Source organism: Bos indicus x Bos taurus, chromosome 10, assembly GCF_003369695.1.
Source record: "Bos indicus x Bos taurus breed Angus x Brahman F1 hybrid chromosome 10, Bos_hybrid_MaternalHap_v2.0, whole genome shotgun sequence".
Classification (NCBI taxonomy): domain Eukaryota; kingdom Metazoa; phylum Chordata; class Mammalia; order Artiodactyla; family Bovidae; genus Bos; species Bos indicus x Bos taurus.
Window position 1 is genome coordinate 37,077,159 of NC_040085.1, and position 18,959 is coordinate 37,096,117.

At 39.9% G+C, this 18,959-nt stretch overlaps 2 protein-coding genes across 5 annotated transcripts in view; one reads left to right on the forward strand and one right to left on the reverse strand.

Annotated features, from left to right (window-relative positions):
* Positions 1-21: 21 nt before the first annotated feature.
* On the forward strand, positions 22-11,698 carry DMAC2L (distal membrane arm assembly complex 2 like). The gene is made up of 5 exons (XM_027553707.1): positions 22-119; positions 6,999-7,110; positions 7,996-8,204; positions 8,771-8,942; positions 11,013-11,698. Exons 2-5 carry the CDS (start codon positions 7,004-7,006, stop codon positions 11,125-11,127), a joined length of 603 nt encoding a protein of 200 aa, XP_027409508.1. The 5' UTR covers positions 22-119; positions 6,999-7,003; the 3' UTR covers positions 11,128-11,698.
* A 292-nt stretch (positions 11,699-11,990) lies between these two features.
* The window catches only part of CDKL1 (cyclin dependent kinase like 1), a 53,634-nt gene continuing 46,665 nt past the window's right edge, over positions 11,991-18,959 (reverse strand). For all 4 annotated transcript variants that reach the window (XM_027553705.1, XM_027553703.1, XM_027553704.1 and 1 more), the window contains exons 8-10: positions 17,446-17,502; positions 16,147-16,302; positions 11,991-14,299 (exon numbers count right to left, since the gene is read on the reverse strand). In XM_027553705.1, coding sequence (XP_027409506.1) covers positions 14,192-14,299; positions 16,147-16,302; positions 17,446-17,502 — 321 coding nt within the window. In that variant the 3' untranslated portion in view covers positions 11,991-14,191. The remainder of the gene's footprint in view (positions 14,300-16,146; positions 16,303-17,445; positions 17,503-18,959) is intronic.

Consider the following 18,959-nt stretch of genomic DNA (forward strand, 5'->3'; position numbering starts at 1 on the left):
CTTCGCCCCACGTGGGCGCAGCCGCCAGTGGCCAATAGACGCGCGCGGCGGAGGGCGAAGGGCAGGCCTGCGCCGCCGTAGACGCTGGGGACGCCAGCTGGCTCCTTCCTTTTGACGCTGTGAGTAGAGGAGCTAGGCCTCGAGAGGGGCGGGACTAGTCGTGGTCACCCTCTCCCCTTTCCCTTCTCCCATCGCTTGGCTAACTGAAAATCTGGCCCGCCGAGTCACGCGTCCTCGACCTGCACAGCCCAGCGGACTTCGCGCCGCAGGAGAAAGTCTGGGGATGACGATGGTGAAAATTCTCGTTTGGGCAGGCCCAGAGGCCCTCCTTTCCTCCAGCTAGGCCCCGCCCCCTCGACCCCTCCCCGCGTCTCTCGTGGCTCCGCCCTCTCAACCTCGCCTTTTCCTAGCCCCTCCCCACGTCCCTAGCGGCTCCTTGCGGAGAACCTCTGTCTCCAACGAGTCTCCTACAGAGCGAAGTGCTCACTGAAGGGCACTGTCCAGCCCTACCCTTCTCCAGACGGAGGCTCTGTCATGGCGACGCCTGATAGTCTGCTGTTTTCTGGCCATCCATATATGTGGCTCCTGACATGTCATTCATTATTGGTCTTGTAAATATTGAGCGAATAAATGAAACAGACGGCTCGGTCTCTGCCATCATTTAGCGATCTGTTTCCTTTTTTTTTTTTAATACTGGACTGACATGTAGTTTTAAATATGCTTTGCGGGCCTAGAAACAGTGATTCACCTGTGCATGTCACTTCACCCCTGTTTAGCTGTAAAATGAGGGAAGCGGGCTGTGTAATCTCTGAAAGGCCTGTGTTAGATTAGTTCTGTGCCTAACACCTGTTGTCAGTGTTTGATGGAAGTTTTTGGTTTTTTTTTTTTTTAATTTTTAGGGTCAGGACAGCTGAGCAAAACAAAAATAGAACGATGTAACTGTATTACTTTATTTGGATTTAGCAGATGGAGCAGTGGTAAAGAATATGCCTCCAGTGCCAATGCAGATGGCGCAGTTTCAGTCCCTGGGTCCGGAAGATCCCCTGGAGTAGGAAATGGCAACCCACTCCAGTACTTTTGCCTGGAAAAGTCTGTGGAGAGGAGCCTGGCGGCCTGCAGTCCATGGAGTGGGAAGGAGTCGGACACCATTGATCATCCCATGGGCACTAACTTTATTGCTGGAAGGACTTACACTTGCCTGTCTGAATTTGGCTCCAGTTATTAGTCGCATAGCTTGGGAAAGTGGAGTCACCCCTTTCCCTTAGCCCCTCCTCTGTGAACTATGAGTGATGTAGGGTCCCTCTCATGGGACTTTTGTCCTATGAGCAAGATAAGACTCATTAGATTAAGCACAGTAAAGTGAAGTCGCTCAGTCGTGTCCGACTCTTTGCGACCCCATGGACTGTAGCCTACCAGGCTCCATCCATGATATTTTCCAGGCAAGAATACTGGAGTGGGTTGCCATTTCCTTCTCCAGAGGATCTTCCTGATCCAGGCATCGAACCCAGGTCTCCCGCATTGCAGGCAGACGCTTTACCGTCTGAGCCACCAGGGAAGCCCTTTAAGAGCTCAATAAAATGATGGTTTTTATTATGTTTATATGGTTTTTATCACCTGGATAGTTATGCATATTTTCTTTATTTGTGAAAATAATGTGGAATGTTGCCTGCTTGTTCATCACAAATGAAAAATAAGATATTCATTTTTTAGTTTTTAATTAGAAAATTTTTTAATATTTTGAATTTTGAGTTAATTGTAGATTTCCATGCAGTTGTAAGAAACAGTAGAGATCCTGTGTACCCTTTACCCAGTCTTCTCAAATAGTAACATCTTGTAAAAGTTTGATACAACAACATAACCAGGAGCAGCCCATGGATCTTATTCAGATAGCTGTTTTGCATTTGTGTGTGTGTTTAGTCCTGTACATATTTGATCACACCTGTATAGATTCTTCTTCTTATTATTTTTGGTCATGCAGTGGGGCTTGTGGAATCTTAGTTCTCTGACTATGGATAGAACCCTGACCCCTGGCAGTGAGAGTGTCCCAACCACTGGACCGCCAGGGACCTCCCCATGTGTAGAATGTTGTATCCATCACAGGCAAGCTACAGCACAGATCCATCACCACCAAGATCCCTCCAGCAAGGCACCCTCTTCCCCATTCTGTTCTCACTTTCTAAAATTTTGACATGTCAATAATGTTACATAAACAAAATTATATAGTATGCAACTTTTTGGAATTGACTTTTTCACTTAGCATTATCCCATGAGATCCATCCAAATTGTTGCCTGTATTGATAGTTCATTCTGTCTTATTGCCGAGAAGTATTTCATGGTATGAATGTGCCACAACATGCTTAAACCATTCACCCTTTGGAGGATATCTGAGTTACTTCTAGTTTTTTTCACTATTCGAATAAAGCTGCTATAAAACTTAGTGTACAGCTTTTTGTGTGAGCCTGTTTTTATTTCTCTGGGATAAATGCCCAATAGTCCAATTGCTGGGTCATCTGATAAGCACATGTTTAGCTTTGTAAGAAAGTGCCAAACTCCTTTCCAGAGTGGCTGTACCATTTTACATTCCCACCAGCAATGTTGAGTGATCAAGTTCCTCTTCAGTGTTGCCAGCTTTTGGTACTATCACTGTTTTTTATTTTAACCATTGCACAGGATTGTAGTTGATTTGTTACTAGGTTGAGTATGCTGCTGCTAAGTCACTTCAGTCGTGTCCGACTCTGTGTGACCCCACAGACGGCAGCCCACCAGGCTCCCCCGTCCCTGGGATTCTCCAGGCAAGAACGCTGGAGTGGGTTGCCATTTCCTTCTCCAGTGCATGAAAGTGAAAAGTGATAGTGAAGTCGCTCAGTCATGTCCGACCCTCAGTGGCCCCATGGACTGCAGCCCACCAGGCTCCTTAGGTTGAGTATAGAATTCTACAATCTAGGGTCTGTGGTCAGGGTTTCATGAATCAGTCCATAGTAGTGACTGTTTTACTCTTCTGTGATTTTGAGCTTTGAGCTTGTACTTCCTAGTTTAGCAAAGTGAAAGAACTCAAAATACACATGTACTTTTATAAAATTTTCTCTGCTTAGCTTCTCACCTAGTCTTGACTGTACATTAATTTGTTTCATCTCGATTATCTCAAATCAAGAGCTCACCTTACATTCATTGACCCTGTAATGTCTTTGGCTAGAGACATTTGTTTTCTGGCCACCACATCCTCCTGAAGCTAAGAATTCATGTTCACCTTCCATCTAGGTCAGAACCCATAAGAAGTTAGTTCAGTGAGTGTCAAGCGATACTGGCCTAGGGTGACTTTGGCTTCTAATTCCTAAGGAAGTGCTCTGTCAGTCTATTTCACTAGACTCTAGATACATCAGGAATAAGAACTGGCATCAGTAATGGATGATTTCCAGTGAAGTGGGGTTATAATCTGGGGGGAAAACTCCCCAATTCTGATACCACCTCACCCTTCTCTCCACACTTTCACTGCCCTCAAGAACAGGTTGGCTAGTTTAGTCTTTTTGACCCTTAAGTTAGCCATCATTTTGAATAGCCCACCTAAGTAATTTTGTTTAATATATAAAAAGAGAACTTGCACTGTTTAAAAGAAACTTGTTTTTATGCAACTTGGAGAACTCTCCATCTCCTATTTTGAGGCACACATTAGAGGTCTGGCTTTCTCTAAGTCACAAACTTACCATCAACTTTTGGAAACATCTTTTAAAAAAAAACTTACGGCTCCAAGCCATGTTATGATAGTAAGAAGAATTTTTAAAATAATTTGAATTCCTGAGTTATCACAGCAGTAGCTTAGTAATGTTTATTTTTTAACTTGAATTTGAGTGGTTTCTTTTAATTTGTGTGCCTGGTCACTCAGTTGTGTCTGACTGCGACCCCATGGACTGTGGCCTGCCAGATTCTTCTGTCCATGGAATTTTCCAGGCAAGAATGCTAAAGTGGGTTGCCATTTCCTTCTCCAGGGGATTTTCCCTATCTAGGAATCAAACCTGAGTCTCCTGTGTCTCCTGCATTGCAGTTAGATTCCTTATCTGCTGAGCCTTCCCGGAAGCCCTTCTTTTAATTTATTAAAGTTAAATTCACCAACTCACCACCAGAGGTCTCCTCTTTCCCTCTAGAAAGCTTTCTTAGAGATAGCTGCTTGAATTCATTTGAAATTCCCAGTATCGATTTTAACAAAATTACAGTTGAGAATGCAAAAACCTACCAGTTATTTTTTTAGGTTTACTGAAAAATAAAAATTTTCATGTTTAAATTATTTTGAATATAATATCCAGTATTTCTAGAGATCATAAGCTGAAGTAAATTTGGTCTTTTTCTTAAGCTGAAATATAAGGTTGACCAAAATGAATCAAGTGACTTCAGTTTTCATACTTCTCTAATTTTTCTGCTTAATGACAGTTTCTTTGTTTCTGCATGAAAATTCATCAGCCATTGAAGATTGTTAATTCCAAGTATTTATTTAACTTGCATTAGGGGATGGTGCTGTGCCTGGTGTTAGGAATAATTGAAATGAATGTGTGATTTTTGCTCTTCCTTTTGCTCTGCATACTTTAAATATTGCATGAATGAATAGATGGATGGAGGTGGTATTTGAATAAAGTCTTGAGGTTGGGAAAGATTTTCATAGGATTCTAGGGGCGGGCAGGGAGGACTCTAGGAGGGAACTAGGAGGGAACAGCCTGAGATGAATTCAGAAAGACCCAATTTGTAAATATGGTTGGCAGCCAAAGGAGTTACTGAAGTGGGCACGGGTGGTGAGAGATTTAATCAAAAGCAGGGAAGATCTGAGAATGTGGGAGGAAGTATTTATAGCGCGGGGACACGTTTGTAGCAATGAAGGCGGAGTAATGGCGGAAAAGCAGGGAAGAAGGTAGTAGATGACCCCAGGGTCCTGTCCTCAGACCTCAGCTCTCATTGTTCACAGCCTCAACATCCTCGGGCATTTCCTCAGCTCTAAGGTGGTTCCCTCTCAGGACTCTCTAGTTCTCTTCTTTTTCTTGAGTTCTAGAACCATTCAAGGACTGAAGAAAGAGCCATTGACTAATTAGAGCAAAAGCTAGGTTCAGGTTTCAGCACTGCATTGCAAACAATTAGCCCAGAAACACTGGGCAAGTCCCTTTAAAGACACGCATTTATTAATACCCCCACCTTCTTCCAGGATTTTAGGGTGTCAGTGAGTTACTTAATATCGGGGCTTCAGTTTCCTCATCTCTGAATGGCCCTCATTCTTGCTGCTGCTGTCTGAGTAATCTTCCTGAAGCATAGTTCTGACCATGCCAGTGCTCTGTGCTGAAAGCTCAGTGACTGCTAGCTACCTGCAGAAGCCAAATTCTCTGGCTGATCACAGGAGACCCTTCCTGTTGGGACTGTGTACATTGTCTGTCTCCTCATGACCCCCATGTTCTAAGCCAACTGAACGACAATAAGTCTTAAACATTCCCACCACAGCTAGTCACCTGACCTACCTTTTCTTGGCATCTTTGTCTGTTGAAATCCTTGTTTGTCTTTAACTCTTTTGAGGTATTTTTCAGGCTCCATCGTTTATTTTAACTACCTGGTCACTTGTTTTAGCTCACTCTACCCTGCATTAAGTTGTCAGCTCTTCAAAGACAGTGTATCATCTGTCTGTGTTTCACCCCCCTCCACCTGGCACCATAAGTCACGTTGAGACCCGGTTCCGAAATCACTTTCTCAACTCATGGTTATGGATTTTTACAGCTGGAAATCATCTGTGCCAATCATCTCATTTTATAAATGAGAAAACCAAGGGTCAGAGAGGTTAAGTTGCTTGTCTAGTCTTTCCCAGCTGCCCTGGCATAGTTCTTGGTTTGCACTGTTCTGGGGGCTACTTACAATCTTGTCATCAGTTCACTTCAGTTCAGTCGTTCAGTCATGTCTGACTCTTTGTGACCCCATGAATCGCAGCACGCTAGGCCTCCCTGTCCATCACCATCTCCCAGAGTTCACTCAAACTCACGTCCATCGAGTCGGTGATGCCATCCAGCCATCTCACCCTCTGTTATCCCCTTTCCTCCTGCCCTCAATCCCTCCCAGCATCAGAGTCTTTTTCATTGAGTCAACTCTTCGCATGAGGTGGCCAAAGTACTGGAGTTTCAGCTTTAGCATCATTCCTTCCAAAGAACACCTGGCATTCCCAGGTGGTTGGATCTCTTTGCAGTCCAAGGGACTCTCAAGAGTCTTCTCCAACACCACAGTTCAAAAGCATCAATTCTTGTCATAGGAAGATCTATTTCCATGATTCCACTCCTTTTCTGGATCTAAGTGTCTTAACCTTGATACATTGACCCTTAGATGATTTTAGTTTGTCATTTTGATACTGGAAATGTGGATTGGGACTGGAACTACTGCTGCTGCTAAGTCACTTCAGTCGTGTCCGACTCTGTGCGACCCCATAGACAGCAGCCCACCAGGCTCCACTGTCCCTGGGATTCTCCAGGCAAGAACACTGGAGTGGGTTGCCATTTCCTTCTCCAATGCATGAAAGTGAAAAGTGAAAGGGAAGTCGCTTAGTCGTGTCGGACTCTTGGCGACTCCATGGACTGCAGCCTACCAGGCTCCTCCACCCATGGGATTTTGCAGGCAAGAGTACTGGAGTGGGGTGCCATTGCCTTCTCCGTGGGACTGGAACTGGTTTCGGTAAATCTGTAACTGCACTACCTGAATGGACACCAGGTGGCGCCACTGTAGGCGGACTCCAATTGAAGCTCGAACAAGTATAACTTAATGTCAAGGCTGGGAGGAACCATAGAGACCATCCAATTTGGCCTCTCCTTTGCGGCAAAAGAAACCAAGAAAACAAACAGTAGTAACTTGCTCAATAACTATTGAGGGGTAAATGAGTCAGCTTTATCATCACAAGAACATTGAGTCTGAAGTTGTGAAGTAAGTTACTGTATGTATGGATTCTGATTGCCAACTGATGATCTAATATGAATACTATTTTATGTGTCTAGAGCAAATGATGCTGTTTGGAAAAATTTCCCAGCAGCTCTGTGGCTTAAAGAAACTCCCATGGTCACGTGACTCCCGATACTTCTGGGGCTGGTTGAATGCAGTGTTTAACAAGTAAGTTACCCATACTAAAGTGAAGAAACATGGGGATTGTTTCAGCTCGATGAGTTCCCAGTGGCTAATTTGGTTTTCTTATATTTCAGATGTTATTTGTGTTGTGTATGCAGTATGATCCTAATTTTCTTAAAAAAAATTGAATTAAGACCAAAAAGAGATAAGTTATAAAATATTAACTGTGACTGACTGGGTTACAGGACTTCAGTGATTCTTTTTATTCATTCTTTCAGTGCCTTTCAAGCTTTTAAAAATGATCTTTTATTATTTTTATAATCAGAAAAGCTCAATAATGTTAGAATATTTTATTCTGTGACTTAAGCAATGTAGTTAACCTTTTGAATACCATCAAGTGAATTCAAGTTTTAAAAATGTTATTTGGTGGCATGCTTATTTTGAAACTGGCAAAACTAACCTCCTCATTGCTTAATACAGCATTAATACCACTAACTAGAGAAAAAGGCATAAGTAAAAATTAATAAAGATCACTTAAGGACATTAATTTGAACAAATGTTCAAAATTATTCTCTTTTTAAATCTTTTATCATTAATAAAAATTATAACCAAGTGTTGTCATTCGTTCAATACATAGTTACTGAGTATCTCCTGGAGTCAAGCTACTATGCTGCATACGAGTTAATGAAGACCCATGTCTGCCTGATAAACTCAGATTTTAAAAAAAAAATGCTTTGACAGTGTTCACTTGAAAACAAAAGCAAAAATGGTAGCAAGTAGAGCTACCATTGAATATTTTCTTTTCATGGATTTATCTCCCTCATCACGTGAAGTGAAAAGTAGTTGCTATTCCATATTTACGTTGGTGAACATAGCTAAGAAGCTAGTGACTATAGTTAAAGCTACCTGCTTTTGTCCTCGTCCCCACAGAGTGGATCATGACCGCATCAGGGACGTGGGCCCTGACAGGGCAGCGTCAGAGTGGCTGCTGCGCTGCGGGGCCATGGTGCGCTACCACGGCCAGCAGAGGTGGCAGAAGGACTACAACCATCTCCCGACAGGCCCTCTGGACAAGTACAAGATTCAGGCGATTGACGCCACCGATTCCTGTATCATGAGCATCGGATTTGATCACATGGGTAAGTCCTCCACCATTTGTTATGGGAAATTCAGGTGATTTGCAATGACCTTTGGTTGCACTTGAAACTCTTATAGTCATATGGGTGTCCTTCTCGCCCTTTTCAGTCCAATCCAGCTTGTATCTTCTTGTGTATGATATTTATTTTTAAGTTAAATAGAGGTTACAAGTACCCTCCTCTCCTTTCTCTCCAAACCAAGCTGTGGTTTATCAACTTAATATTTAAGGTCTTGTTTGTCAAACTGTCTTTGTCAAACTTCTGTCATTGAGTAACCGTGACTAATGTAGAAATAATTATATCCACACAGCCTCTGCTTGTGTGGGCATTTTATTCCTCAGTGCATGGGCATCTGACTGTAGAATGGCTCTGTCTGTCAGCACAATCCATGTAGTGAATACTTTGTGTGGTTAATAGGGTGACTAATTGTTCCAGTTTTCCTGGGATTAAGAGGTTTCCTAGGACTTAGGACTTTCAGTCCTGACACCAGAACAGTCCTGGGCAAACCAGGACAGTTGATCATCTTAATGGTAAAGCAGGTTCTTAAACTGTACTTTTTTCCCCTCCAGAAGGCCTACAGTATGTTGAAAAAATAAGACTATGCAAGTGTCACTATATTGAGGATGGTTGTTTGGAGAGACTTAGCCAACTTGAAAATTTACAAAAAAGCATGTTGGAAATGGAAATAATTTCATGTGGGAATGTCACAGACAAAGGTATCATTGCTTTGCATCATTTCAGGTAGGTGGTTAGTGTCAGAATGGAAACTTGATAATCATGTTAAGGTGAATAATCAGAATTTAAAACAGTTGATAAATGGTATCTTTTCTTAATTCTGAAAAACAGAATTTAAAAAAATGATTTAACCTTCAGCCACAATACTTTAAAACAGTTGAAATTATCAACTTTAATATCTTATAGTTGTATTGCATTTTTTAGGAAGCATCTTTTTTTAAAAAATCAATTACATAAAGCACCTAGCATGATGCCTATTAAAGCTGTTGATGCTCTCAGTAAACATCAGCTATTATACTTCCTCCTCATCCTTTAAAGTATTTTTCCCCCATGGTCTGCCAATAACCTCAGCATCACAGGAAGTTTGAGAAATCTTAAACATTAGAACCAAAAGTACAAGATTGTTTGTCTCTTACATTAGTTCAGGCTTTGTGGCTTCATCTCGTAACAGAAACTTGAGTTGTTTTAAGAACTTCCCCAGTTTCTTTTCCTTTCTAGGTTAAGATTCATATTTTTAAAATTCAATTTCATTTAAAATAAAAGCAGAAACATAACACAGTTCACCCATTTTCCTGCTTCTCACCCCGGCTTGGCAATAACCACCAATCTGTTTTGTGTATCTGTGAGCTTGCTTCTTTATTTTTAGCTTCCACATATAGGCGATCATACAGTTATTTGTCTCTCTCTCTCTGACTTATTTCACTTAGCATAATACCCTCAAGGTCTATCTGGTTTGTTGCTAATGCAGAATTTTATTATTTTTTATGGCTCAGTACTACATATATGCATATACCGTATTTTCTTTATCCACTGACCCATCAGTGGACTTTTAGGTTGTTTCTGTATATTGACTATTGTAAATAATGCTGCCCTGAACATGGGTGTGCAGATGTCTTGTTGAGTTAGTGTTTTTGTTTTCTTCAGATAAATACTGAAACATAGAATTGTTGAATCATACGGAGAAGGCAATGGCACCCCACTCCAGTACTCTTGCCTGGAAAATCCCATGGATGGAGGAGCCTGGTGGGCCACAGTCCGTGGGGTCGCTAAGAGTCGGACAAGACTCTGCAAATTCACTTTCACTTTTCACTTTCCTGCATTGGAGAAGGCAATGGCAACCCACTCCAGTGTTCTTGCCTGGAGAATCCCAGGGACGGGGAAGCCTGGTGGGCTGCCATCTATGGGGTCGCACAGAGTTGGACACGACTGAAGCGACTTAGCAGCAGCAGCAGCAGCAGCATGGTAGTTCTTTTTTAATTTTTTGAGGAATCTTTATGCTGTTTTTCATATGACTGCCCCAATTTACACTCCCCTCAACCATGCACAAAGATTCTCTTCCCTCTACATCCTTGCCAACGCTTATTTCTAGTCTTTTTGATAACAGCCATTCTAACAAGTGTAGGGTGCGGTCTCATTGTGGTTTGATTTGCATTTCCCTGATAATGATGTAGAGTATCTTTTCATGTACCTGTTCTCCATCTGTATGCCCTCTTTGGAAAAATGTCTATTCAGATATTTTGCCCATTTTAAAAATTGCATTGTTCAGGTTTTTTTGCTGTTGAGTTGTATGAGCTTATATATTTTGGATATTAGCCCCTTATCAGATATATGACTTGCAGACATTTTCTCCTGTTCAGTAGGTTGCCTTTTCATTTTGTTAATGCTTTTCTTTGCTGTGCAGAAGCCTTTCAACTTGATGTATTTCCACTTGTTTATTTTTGCTTTGTTTTTACTTTTAGTGTCAGATTCAAAAAATCATAACTACAACTGATGTCATATTTTATATTTAACATGCAAAGGAGTTCTATGCCATAATATACATATTTGGAAAAACTCAGCAGAATTATTGACATAACCAGAACTAAACTTTGCAAAGTTTAGATTAGTTCCTAGCATGAATTTCATTTAAAGTAGTACTCTAGGACTACTGTTCTAAAAGTCATTTTGAATGTGTAGGATGATATGAACATGTACTGTGTGTACTTTCTTAAAAAGCCAATAAAACAAATTTATTTTTAATGCTATGAGAGTAAAGGTCAAATTACATTAACTTTTAAAATTTTCTTCTTTTTACAGGAACCTTAAGTATTTGTTTCTAAGTGATCTTCCTGGAGTAAAAGAAAAAGAAAAAATTGTTCAAGCCTTTAAGACATCACTGCCTTCTCTGGAGCTAAAATTGGACTTGAAGTAAAATAATATTTCAAAAAGTATCTTAATTCAGTGTAGAGTGTCATTTTAAATTGATCCTTAACAGCAACAAATATTATATGGTTATCAGCAGAACTATAAGGATGTTATATCATGACATTTTTAGCAGGGTCCATCATGTAGAAAATAAACATTCAGATGTGATTCACTAAAGTTACTAAGTTGGAATTAAGAATTTATGTACACTAAATCATATTAAATGCAAATCATATACCCTTTTAATTTTAATATATTTATTTTATAATGGTATCTATATAAATATCTTGATGTAGATACTGAAGTTCTTTAAAATGATTTAAATGTATAGTACAGATATTTAACAGTAATTTGTTTCATTTTAAAGTTATTGAAGCATGTTATTATAAATGTACAATTATGAAAAACTGAAAGCTAAATTTCAGATTCATTGAGATGGAGTCAATTATGCAAAGTAATCAGAGGTTGCTGGAGCATTCCCATTCTTCCCAGGATTTGCATGCATTTCTCATGATCCTGCATATCTGTGTTCTTTGTAACATACATCCTTTCTCTGAATAAACAGTTTCTGGCTAATTTGTCTAGTCTGTAGGCTTAATCTGGTGTTTTATTAAAACTAGACCTAAATACTTGGCTGGATTTAAATAACTTTGCTTATTCCAATAAACCAGAGGAAACAATGATGAAGACCAGCACAGCTTTACCTATTTTTTGCTTAAATTTAAAAACTGCTTAAAGAGGAAAAATTTAACACGTCAATTAGAAACTAATTTGTATTCCCTCATATATGTTGGATAGTATTTCCCATGAGTATAAGCACAAAATTCACTTTATGTCTAGAACTCAGTGATAATGAATATCACAAATAGATAAAAATCAGATCTTTATTTTTACCTCTTTGAAATGGCCCTGATTCTATTATTGTTAGTTATATGCCAACTTGTTTGTGGATGTCTATATGTTTGGTTTGAACATTATTCTGTTAGATATAACCTTGACTGGAGATAGTTTTAAAATAAACACTTTCTGTAATGCACTCTTATAGTAGAAAAATGAATTTTAGTTGTGTTTAGAAACTGGGTTATGTAAATAGCACATGCCATAAATGATATACTATTTACTAATATAATTGCCACTGTCATTTAAAAAATCAGAAAATGTTTGTCTCATGTGAAACAGTGGTGATTCCATGATGAAGAAAGAAAGGATCACGGATATGGTTAAGTATAAGCATACATTTTATAGAAGTCAGAAAAAAATGACCACTTCTATCTCAGGTTTGTTTGATTACTATGTGATGAAGCACCTGATTGGCCACAAGTTAGTCTGGCAACACTTTTCTATTCTGAATGGGATTCTTTAAAAATACTGGATAAATTAGGCAGTTGCAGTCATCTGCCTCGTCAGGTGCATTGTTAGGAGTAAAGAAAAAAGAAAATACAAAATTTACACTACTGCAGAAGTTGGATGTCCTTCTTTGTCATTTGAATCAAAGTCTGTGTAACAAGAATTAGATTATATTGTGACTGGTTATTTAGCCCACTGTCAGCTTTATGCAAGAAGCTACATACATCAGGAAGCCTCAGGCTATCATTAAACTGGCTGGGATACTCAAAATTATTGAACAGATGCCAGAATTTGGTAGATCACTGTGTAGTAAGTAAAAACCGTCAAATGCTGTCATGAAGAAAATTAATATGGCAGTAAATTAAAGTGCAGAAGAAATGTTTTGAAGATATAGTAAACAGTAAAATACGTCTTCAAAAACCATGGCTGAGAACTGCTAGGAAATAGCAGCACATCAATCAAGAATGGGGTTGAGCAATAAGAAACAGACTTATTGCTTCATATTGCCCTTATGTCCAGGGGACAAAGATGAAAAAGCTTTTTGAATAGAAGCAATAGGCCAAATCAAAACTAATTATATGTCATCATTTTAAGTACCACTGTACAAAGCTAGCAATTCTCAATAATATCACTTTGGCCTATTATTGTTAGTGTTTAGCTGTTAGGTTGGTATATATACACACATATATGTGTGTGCAGTATACATATATATACAACATATACATAGAGTGTAAAAAGATATTTCAGGGAAAACATAATGTCTCTTATGATCCAAGTGAAAGTTTATAAGCAGTTTCTTCCAAAACCCAGATCACTGTATATAGTCCTGCCTGTTGCTCTGTCTCCAGGTCTGAGGCAGAACTGGAGAGAATGGAGTACTAATTACTTTCAGGCTGGCAGGCTGAGTTCCTGCAAAGCCTGTAGATCTTGTTCTACCCCTTGGTCAACTGCCAAGCTTCATGCCATTGTTTGCAAGGGTAACTGGGTGAACAAATGTAGACAGATTATAGTCAACCCATCTTGCCTGCAAAAATGACTAAGATGCATCCTTTACTAAAGGTTAAGACCAAAGTATATGTAAGAAGTGTCTATAAACACATCATTGAATATATAAGCAGATAAATTACAGTCCTTTTATGATAATCCACATGATTTTAAATATTTTGAATGACTCAAATATTCAAGACGTTTCCATATATAAAAATCAAGAACTAGAACAAGCAGGAAATGGAATTTTAAATATTTTGCTTTTAAGAACTAAAACCCTCCTTAAATATGATGAGAAAATCTGAAGAAGCAGGAGACAGGTCTCAAAGCAACAGAGATCCAAAAAAAATATATGGGCATTCTGTAATCCATTTTCACCTGTTCTATCTGGTACGATTATAGCATAAATCTTTTTTCTTTTGCATCTCTATTTTGCCAGAGGTATGGGCGAGTACAGTAGATACAGTTTATATTCTGTCCATTAGCTCAGCTACTTAGATACAATAAAAATACAAATGAAAATCCAAAGAAGTTGTTCCCTTCTGTTCTGGACAGCATTGTCATGCATGGAAGACTGCCTCTGGAATTTTCCTTCACATCTTGCCATTTGGCCTCCCCCACTTAGTTACTTAATTTTCTCCTGAGGCTTCTTCCAACGTTGTGATTGTTTTCAACCAAATGTGTGTTTTATTCAAATTGATGATCAACTCTTTTTTTATCATCAATCTCCAAGCTCTTTAAATGTTTGGAAAATGGTAGTTAAGTTTCTTGGTGTTATAGCAATGTTTCTTGTTATCCAGAGCTGGAAGGATGCTGCTGCTGGTCAGCTGAGGTAGGCACTGCAACTGAAAATACAAAACAGAGTTACGTTCAATGCCACACACTTTTTTCATTATCCATAACACGGTCAAAAAAAGGTCAGTTTTTTCAGCACAGAAATACTCTTTCTGCATAGAATCCAGGATCTGAGAGAAAAAGAATGTTTACATCTGGAGGTCAGGGGCTCCAATCAAGATGGAGGAATTGATGGACATGGAGCTCAGTGCCTCCTGTAAATCTGGTCTCTGCTTTTCAAGATTTATTGTTTATTATAAAGCAAAACATGTACTTTAAAGGAAATTGAGAGGATATGAAAAGGAAGGGGAAATCTACATGTTAACAGTATTGGGAAAAAAAGCATAGATTCACAGGAGTTAAGAGCTTGCTGGGACCTTGAAGTGAAGTCGCTCAGTCATGTCTGACTCTTTGCAACCCGTAAACTGTAGCCTACCAGGCTCCTCTGTCCATGGGATTCTCCAGGCAAGAATACTGGAGTGGGTTGCTATTTCCTTCTCCAGGGGATCTTCCCGACCCAGGGATCAAACACAGGTCTTCTGCATTGCAGGCAGACGCTTTAGAGCTTGCTGGGACCTTAGGGATCATTTAAGCCAATACCTTGTCTTACAGCAAAGAAAACTGATGTCTGAAGCACTCAGATGATTTGGCCACCTACTACATTACTTAAAAAGGCAAAACTGCTCCTTTAATGCTGCCAGAAAATGTTTGAATTCATCCTCAATGTCAAATGAAGGCAAGGGAACACATATTTTTTATGGTACTATATGGACTTAGGTATCTGAAAAATGAATACTTTTCAGGACTTTTAAATCAAACCTACAAGCGATATACAAATTAGTGAGGTTCCCCTATTCTTTCAAGTAAAAATATTTATATCAAGACGCTGTACTCCTGAACACAAAGAAACAGTAAGGTAAGAGGTAACTCTGAGGGGAAAGTCTATCTGCTTTGTATGAAAAGCATTCTTAACTTCCTAACTCTGGTCTATTTTAGGGCACTGGGTTTCATGTTGTACCTGTTCCTAATGGAGCATCCACCCTCTTCTCTCCTCCAAACCTCACAACCACCACCCAGATACCACTCAGCAATGGAAGCTGCAAAGGGAAAGACTAAGCAAGATAATTTAAAGCTTAAGGGGCACCTGAGCAGATGAAAGAAGCAATCAGGAGCAGCCAGCTCATCCTAACTGTGGCTCCAACTACAATCCATTCTAAATCTTTACAGCTCTTGGCTTATGACAAGACAATGCAAGGCCACTCTTCCCACTTTATAGCAATCACAAATCTTCACAGGCTCCCAGTGTGCAGCCTGGATGCTGTGCTCTGGTTAAAGGTACTGTTCTGCTGTTCTCGTTGAAAGCAATCATCACCACGTTTACCACAGCCAACTCTGATGATTAACGGGTCAAGGAGGAAAACAGTTCCTTTTTCAGATAAAGCTGGAATGTCAATCAATACTGAAGGTAAACATGATGACAGAGAGCCGCCTGGGGTAAATTTAATTTCATTTTCCAAAGCACAAGAAGCATGCTCAGCGGAATTCACACCCTTGTCTCTGTCTGGGACCTGTGCTCCTGCACAGCAAAAGCCCTGGCCCCTGGGTGGCAGCAGGGAGCCACGAGGCAAGGTCATCTTCAGGATTCAGGAAGAAGGGCCCTTAGCAGTAAGTGTCTCTGGGACCCTGGCCGGTAGATCTTGTGATCTGTGTGTCCTCACGCAAAAATAACAGGATGCTGGAACTGCAAGCCTCAACCGACACCTCAAGTATAGATTCAGACTCTATACCAGATGGCAGGTATGAACTCATCTGATATTGCAACCTCGCATGCTTCTGTAAAGCAGTGCCCCATTTTTACCCCCGGCAAGTGCTTTCGGCTCTGTCGTAGGGTCTTCCTTGTTGGTTTCTCATGCTGTTTTGCCGAATCCCCTATTTCTCTGATACTGTCAAAATACGAATGCTGCAACAGCTGCTCACACGTCAGTCTCTCGGCAGGATTCATGTGGAGACAGCCCTAAAAGACAGAAAACCCCCTCTTCTTACTCTCTAAAACTGTATAAACTTATTAATATCATTTTTTCTTCTTTGAAATATTAAACTCTTCAGGAAAAAGGAAGAAAAACACACCAATCATGACTTTCATTCCTTCCACAATCATTCCTGAATGGGTAACCACATAATGAATTAATAAATAGTTCTAGAAATAGTAACAAATCCTTTTCTTCACCTTGTTCTGTTCTTGAGGCATTCAGTGCTCTGCCCTGAGGGAGTAGGACATGATTTTTGAGTTCACCTCACTGTCTCACTAGAATAATCCTCCTAACCCATTTTGGGCACTTGACTATACTTTGTAAAACCTAGTTTTTTTATTTAAAAAATAATATCTACAAGTGATAAAAATAAACTTCATACAGTATGTAGCAAAGTCTCTTCATCACTCTAGTTCTCCTGTCTTCTAAAATCAGTCATTTTTTGTTTGTTCTTACAGAAATAGCCTATGTGTTACATGTATGTAAGAGAGAAGAGACATACCTCTCTCTATGTTACATCATTCTTAACTACTTGCTCTGCCATAGGCTAGAGGGCTCATACTTAGATAGATTAAATCTCACAATTACATGCCTCAAGGAACTGTCTCATTTCTAAAATTATAAATGCATCAGTAAATGTTCTAAATACTTTTTATCATGGGTGGGACATTGACCTTAACTTGCAAATATTTTAATTGGTACCTCATTTTACACAAGGGCTATATACTTTTGAAAATGTGTATGGAAATCAAGTTTTAAAGTTGAAACCTACTTTCAATATATTAAAGTGTTGGTTATTTAAAAGAATCCTATGGCTAAACAGGTTTTTTTGTTTGTTTTTTTTTTAAAGAAAAGGATTCTTTTTGTAAAAAAAAAAAAAAGAATTCCTCCTCTTAAAAATTTACATTTCAAGTACAATATTAGGGTTATTTAAAGTGAAAAATACTTACAGTTGTTTTCACCGTTATGTGACTCATTTTAAAAATGAAAAGTACATATACTTTTCAAGTGAGAAGAATAATTCTAAAAGGAACTCTTTTCAATCCATGGATTGACATAAATCATTCAGATTCCCCAGTGATACAGCTGCCCTGTACTCCCAGGTCTGTTGGAAGCCATGATTTTACCTTTAAGAGGCCCAGGGCAGAATAAGAGATGTTTGGAAATTTTAATTCAAGTGGTTCCTGTTGAAAAAGAAAGAAAATAGGGATTTTATTTACAGCATATATTCAAATATAAAGTTACTTCAGATTGAATTTTTCAGTGCGAGAAGCATTTTCCTGGAACCTTCTTTGCCTCCTCCACCCTCTGCCCACCCCACCTCCCACCTATGTCTGTTTCGTAAGTTCCTTCTTTCCCCACTTCCAAAATGTTTTATAAGCTTATACTCTCCCCCATCCTCTAAACCGCTTTTCCAAATTTTCTTCCTAACCATTTACCCCCTTTACTTCCTAAAGAACAGATTCAGGTAGCAAACTGTGAGGGAATACTAATGGAAAAAAAAAAAAAAAAAAAAAACACTTGTCAAGCAATTGTTATTTCCCTGTTTTCTGCTCCAATTTATATAACTTGCCTTGTCTCAGAATAATGTTTGGCATTTCTAGAAAGGGGTCCTAATTATGGCATTTACTGACATTTACCTAAAGGGAGCTATGTAACAAAGATTTTTTTCCCTACCCAGGTGAACAGACATTCTTGGTTTTCTGGAATAAACACTGTTCTCTCGTCCCACAGGAGCCTGCTGTCCCCCTGATTACCCTACTGTTTAAAGAGTCTCCTGAGCAGACATCCATCAATCTCCCTTTGGTCATTTAAGGCTATTTGGCTCTGGTCACAGGCAGGCAACAATCAGGAGTGATAAACACTATAAAATAGAAGGAATGCCGTGTGTCAGGCAGACAGGCCAGTTCAAGTCTCCCACACTGCAGGCGGATTCTTTACCGTATGAGCCACCAGGGAAGCCCACACCACTGATAAAGAGGCTAAAAAGGAGGAAAACTGAGAAACTAAGAGCTAACCAGGCTGAGTAAAATAAATGACAAAGATGAATCGTGTGTATAAAGACGGCGGTTCCCTGGTGCTGCCATCAAGCTTAAGAGCACAGGGTTACTTAGTTCAGGGAACCAGCCAACAGCAACCCATTCCCAAGTGTGCAGTTATTCATCACTGATAAGAGATAAGAGCCTCAGTTTTGGAGTTGCCTAAGATCAACAGGGAAAAATAAAATCCTAAAGCAGATCTTTATGAGCCTTTAAGAGCAGCCCACTCCACTCCCAAAGCTAAACTATTTCTCTTGCTATTTTTGTGTGTTGAATCTGAGCACCACTGGAGACTGTCTTGACATTGCTGACACTGAGGTCTGCTGTTTCAGCCAGGACGCCTGGGATGAGGCCAGCTGGTTGGCTGTGATAGGCAGGGGCCCATCCTGCCTGCTTAGCCGGTTTCCCTGCCCCAGAAGCATGCAGGCCTCCTTCGGGCAGGGTTGGTGACAGGCAGAGGGACTCGGGCACAGATATTCAACCTGTGCAGCCCCCACGCTGCGTCTTCCTGTGTTTCTGTCAACAGGAAATCCCCTGCAGGACAACCTCTGGGAAACCATGGGAAGCCTTTTACACTGATGAAACCTGGGTTGTTTCTGAGG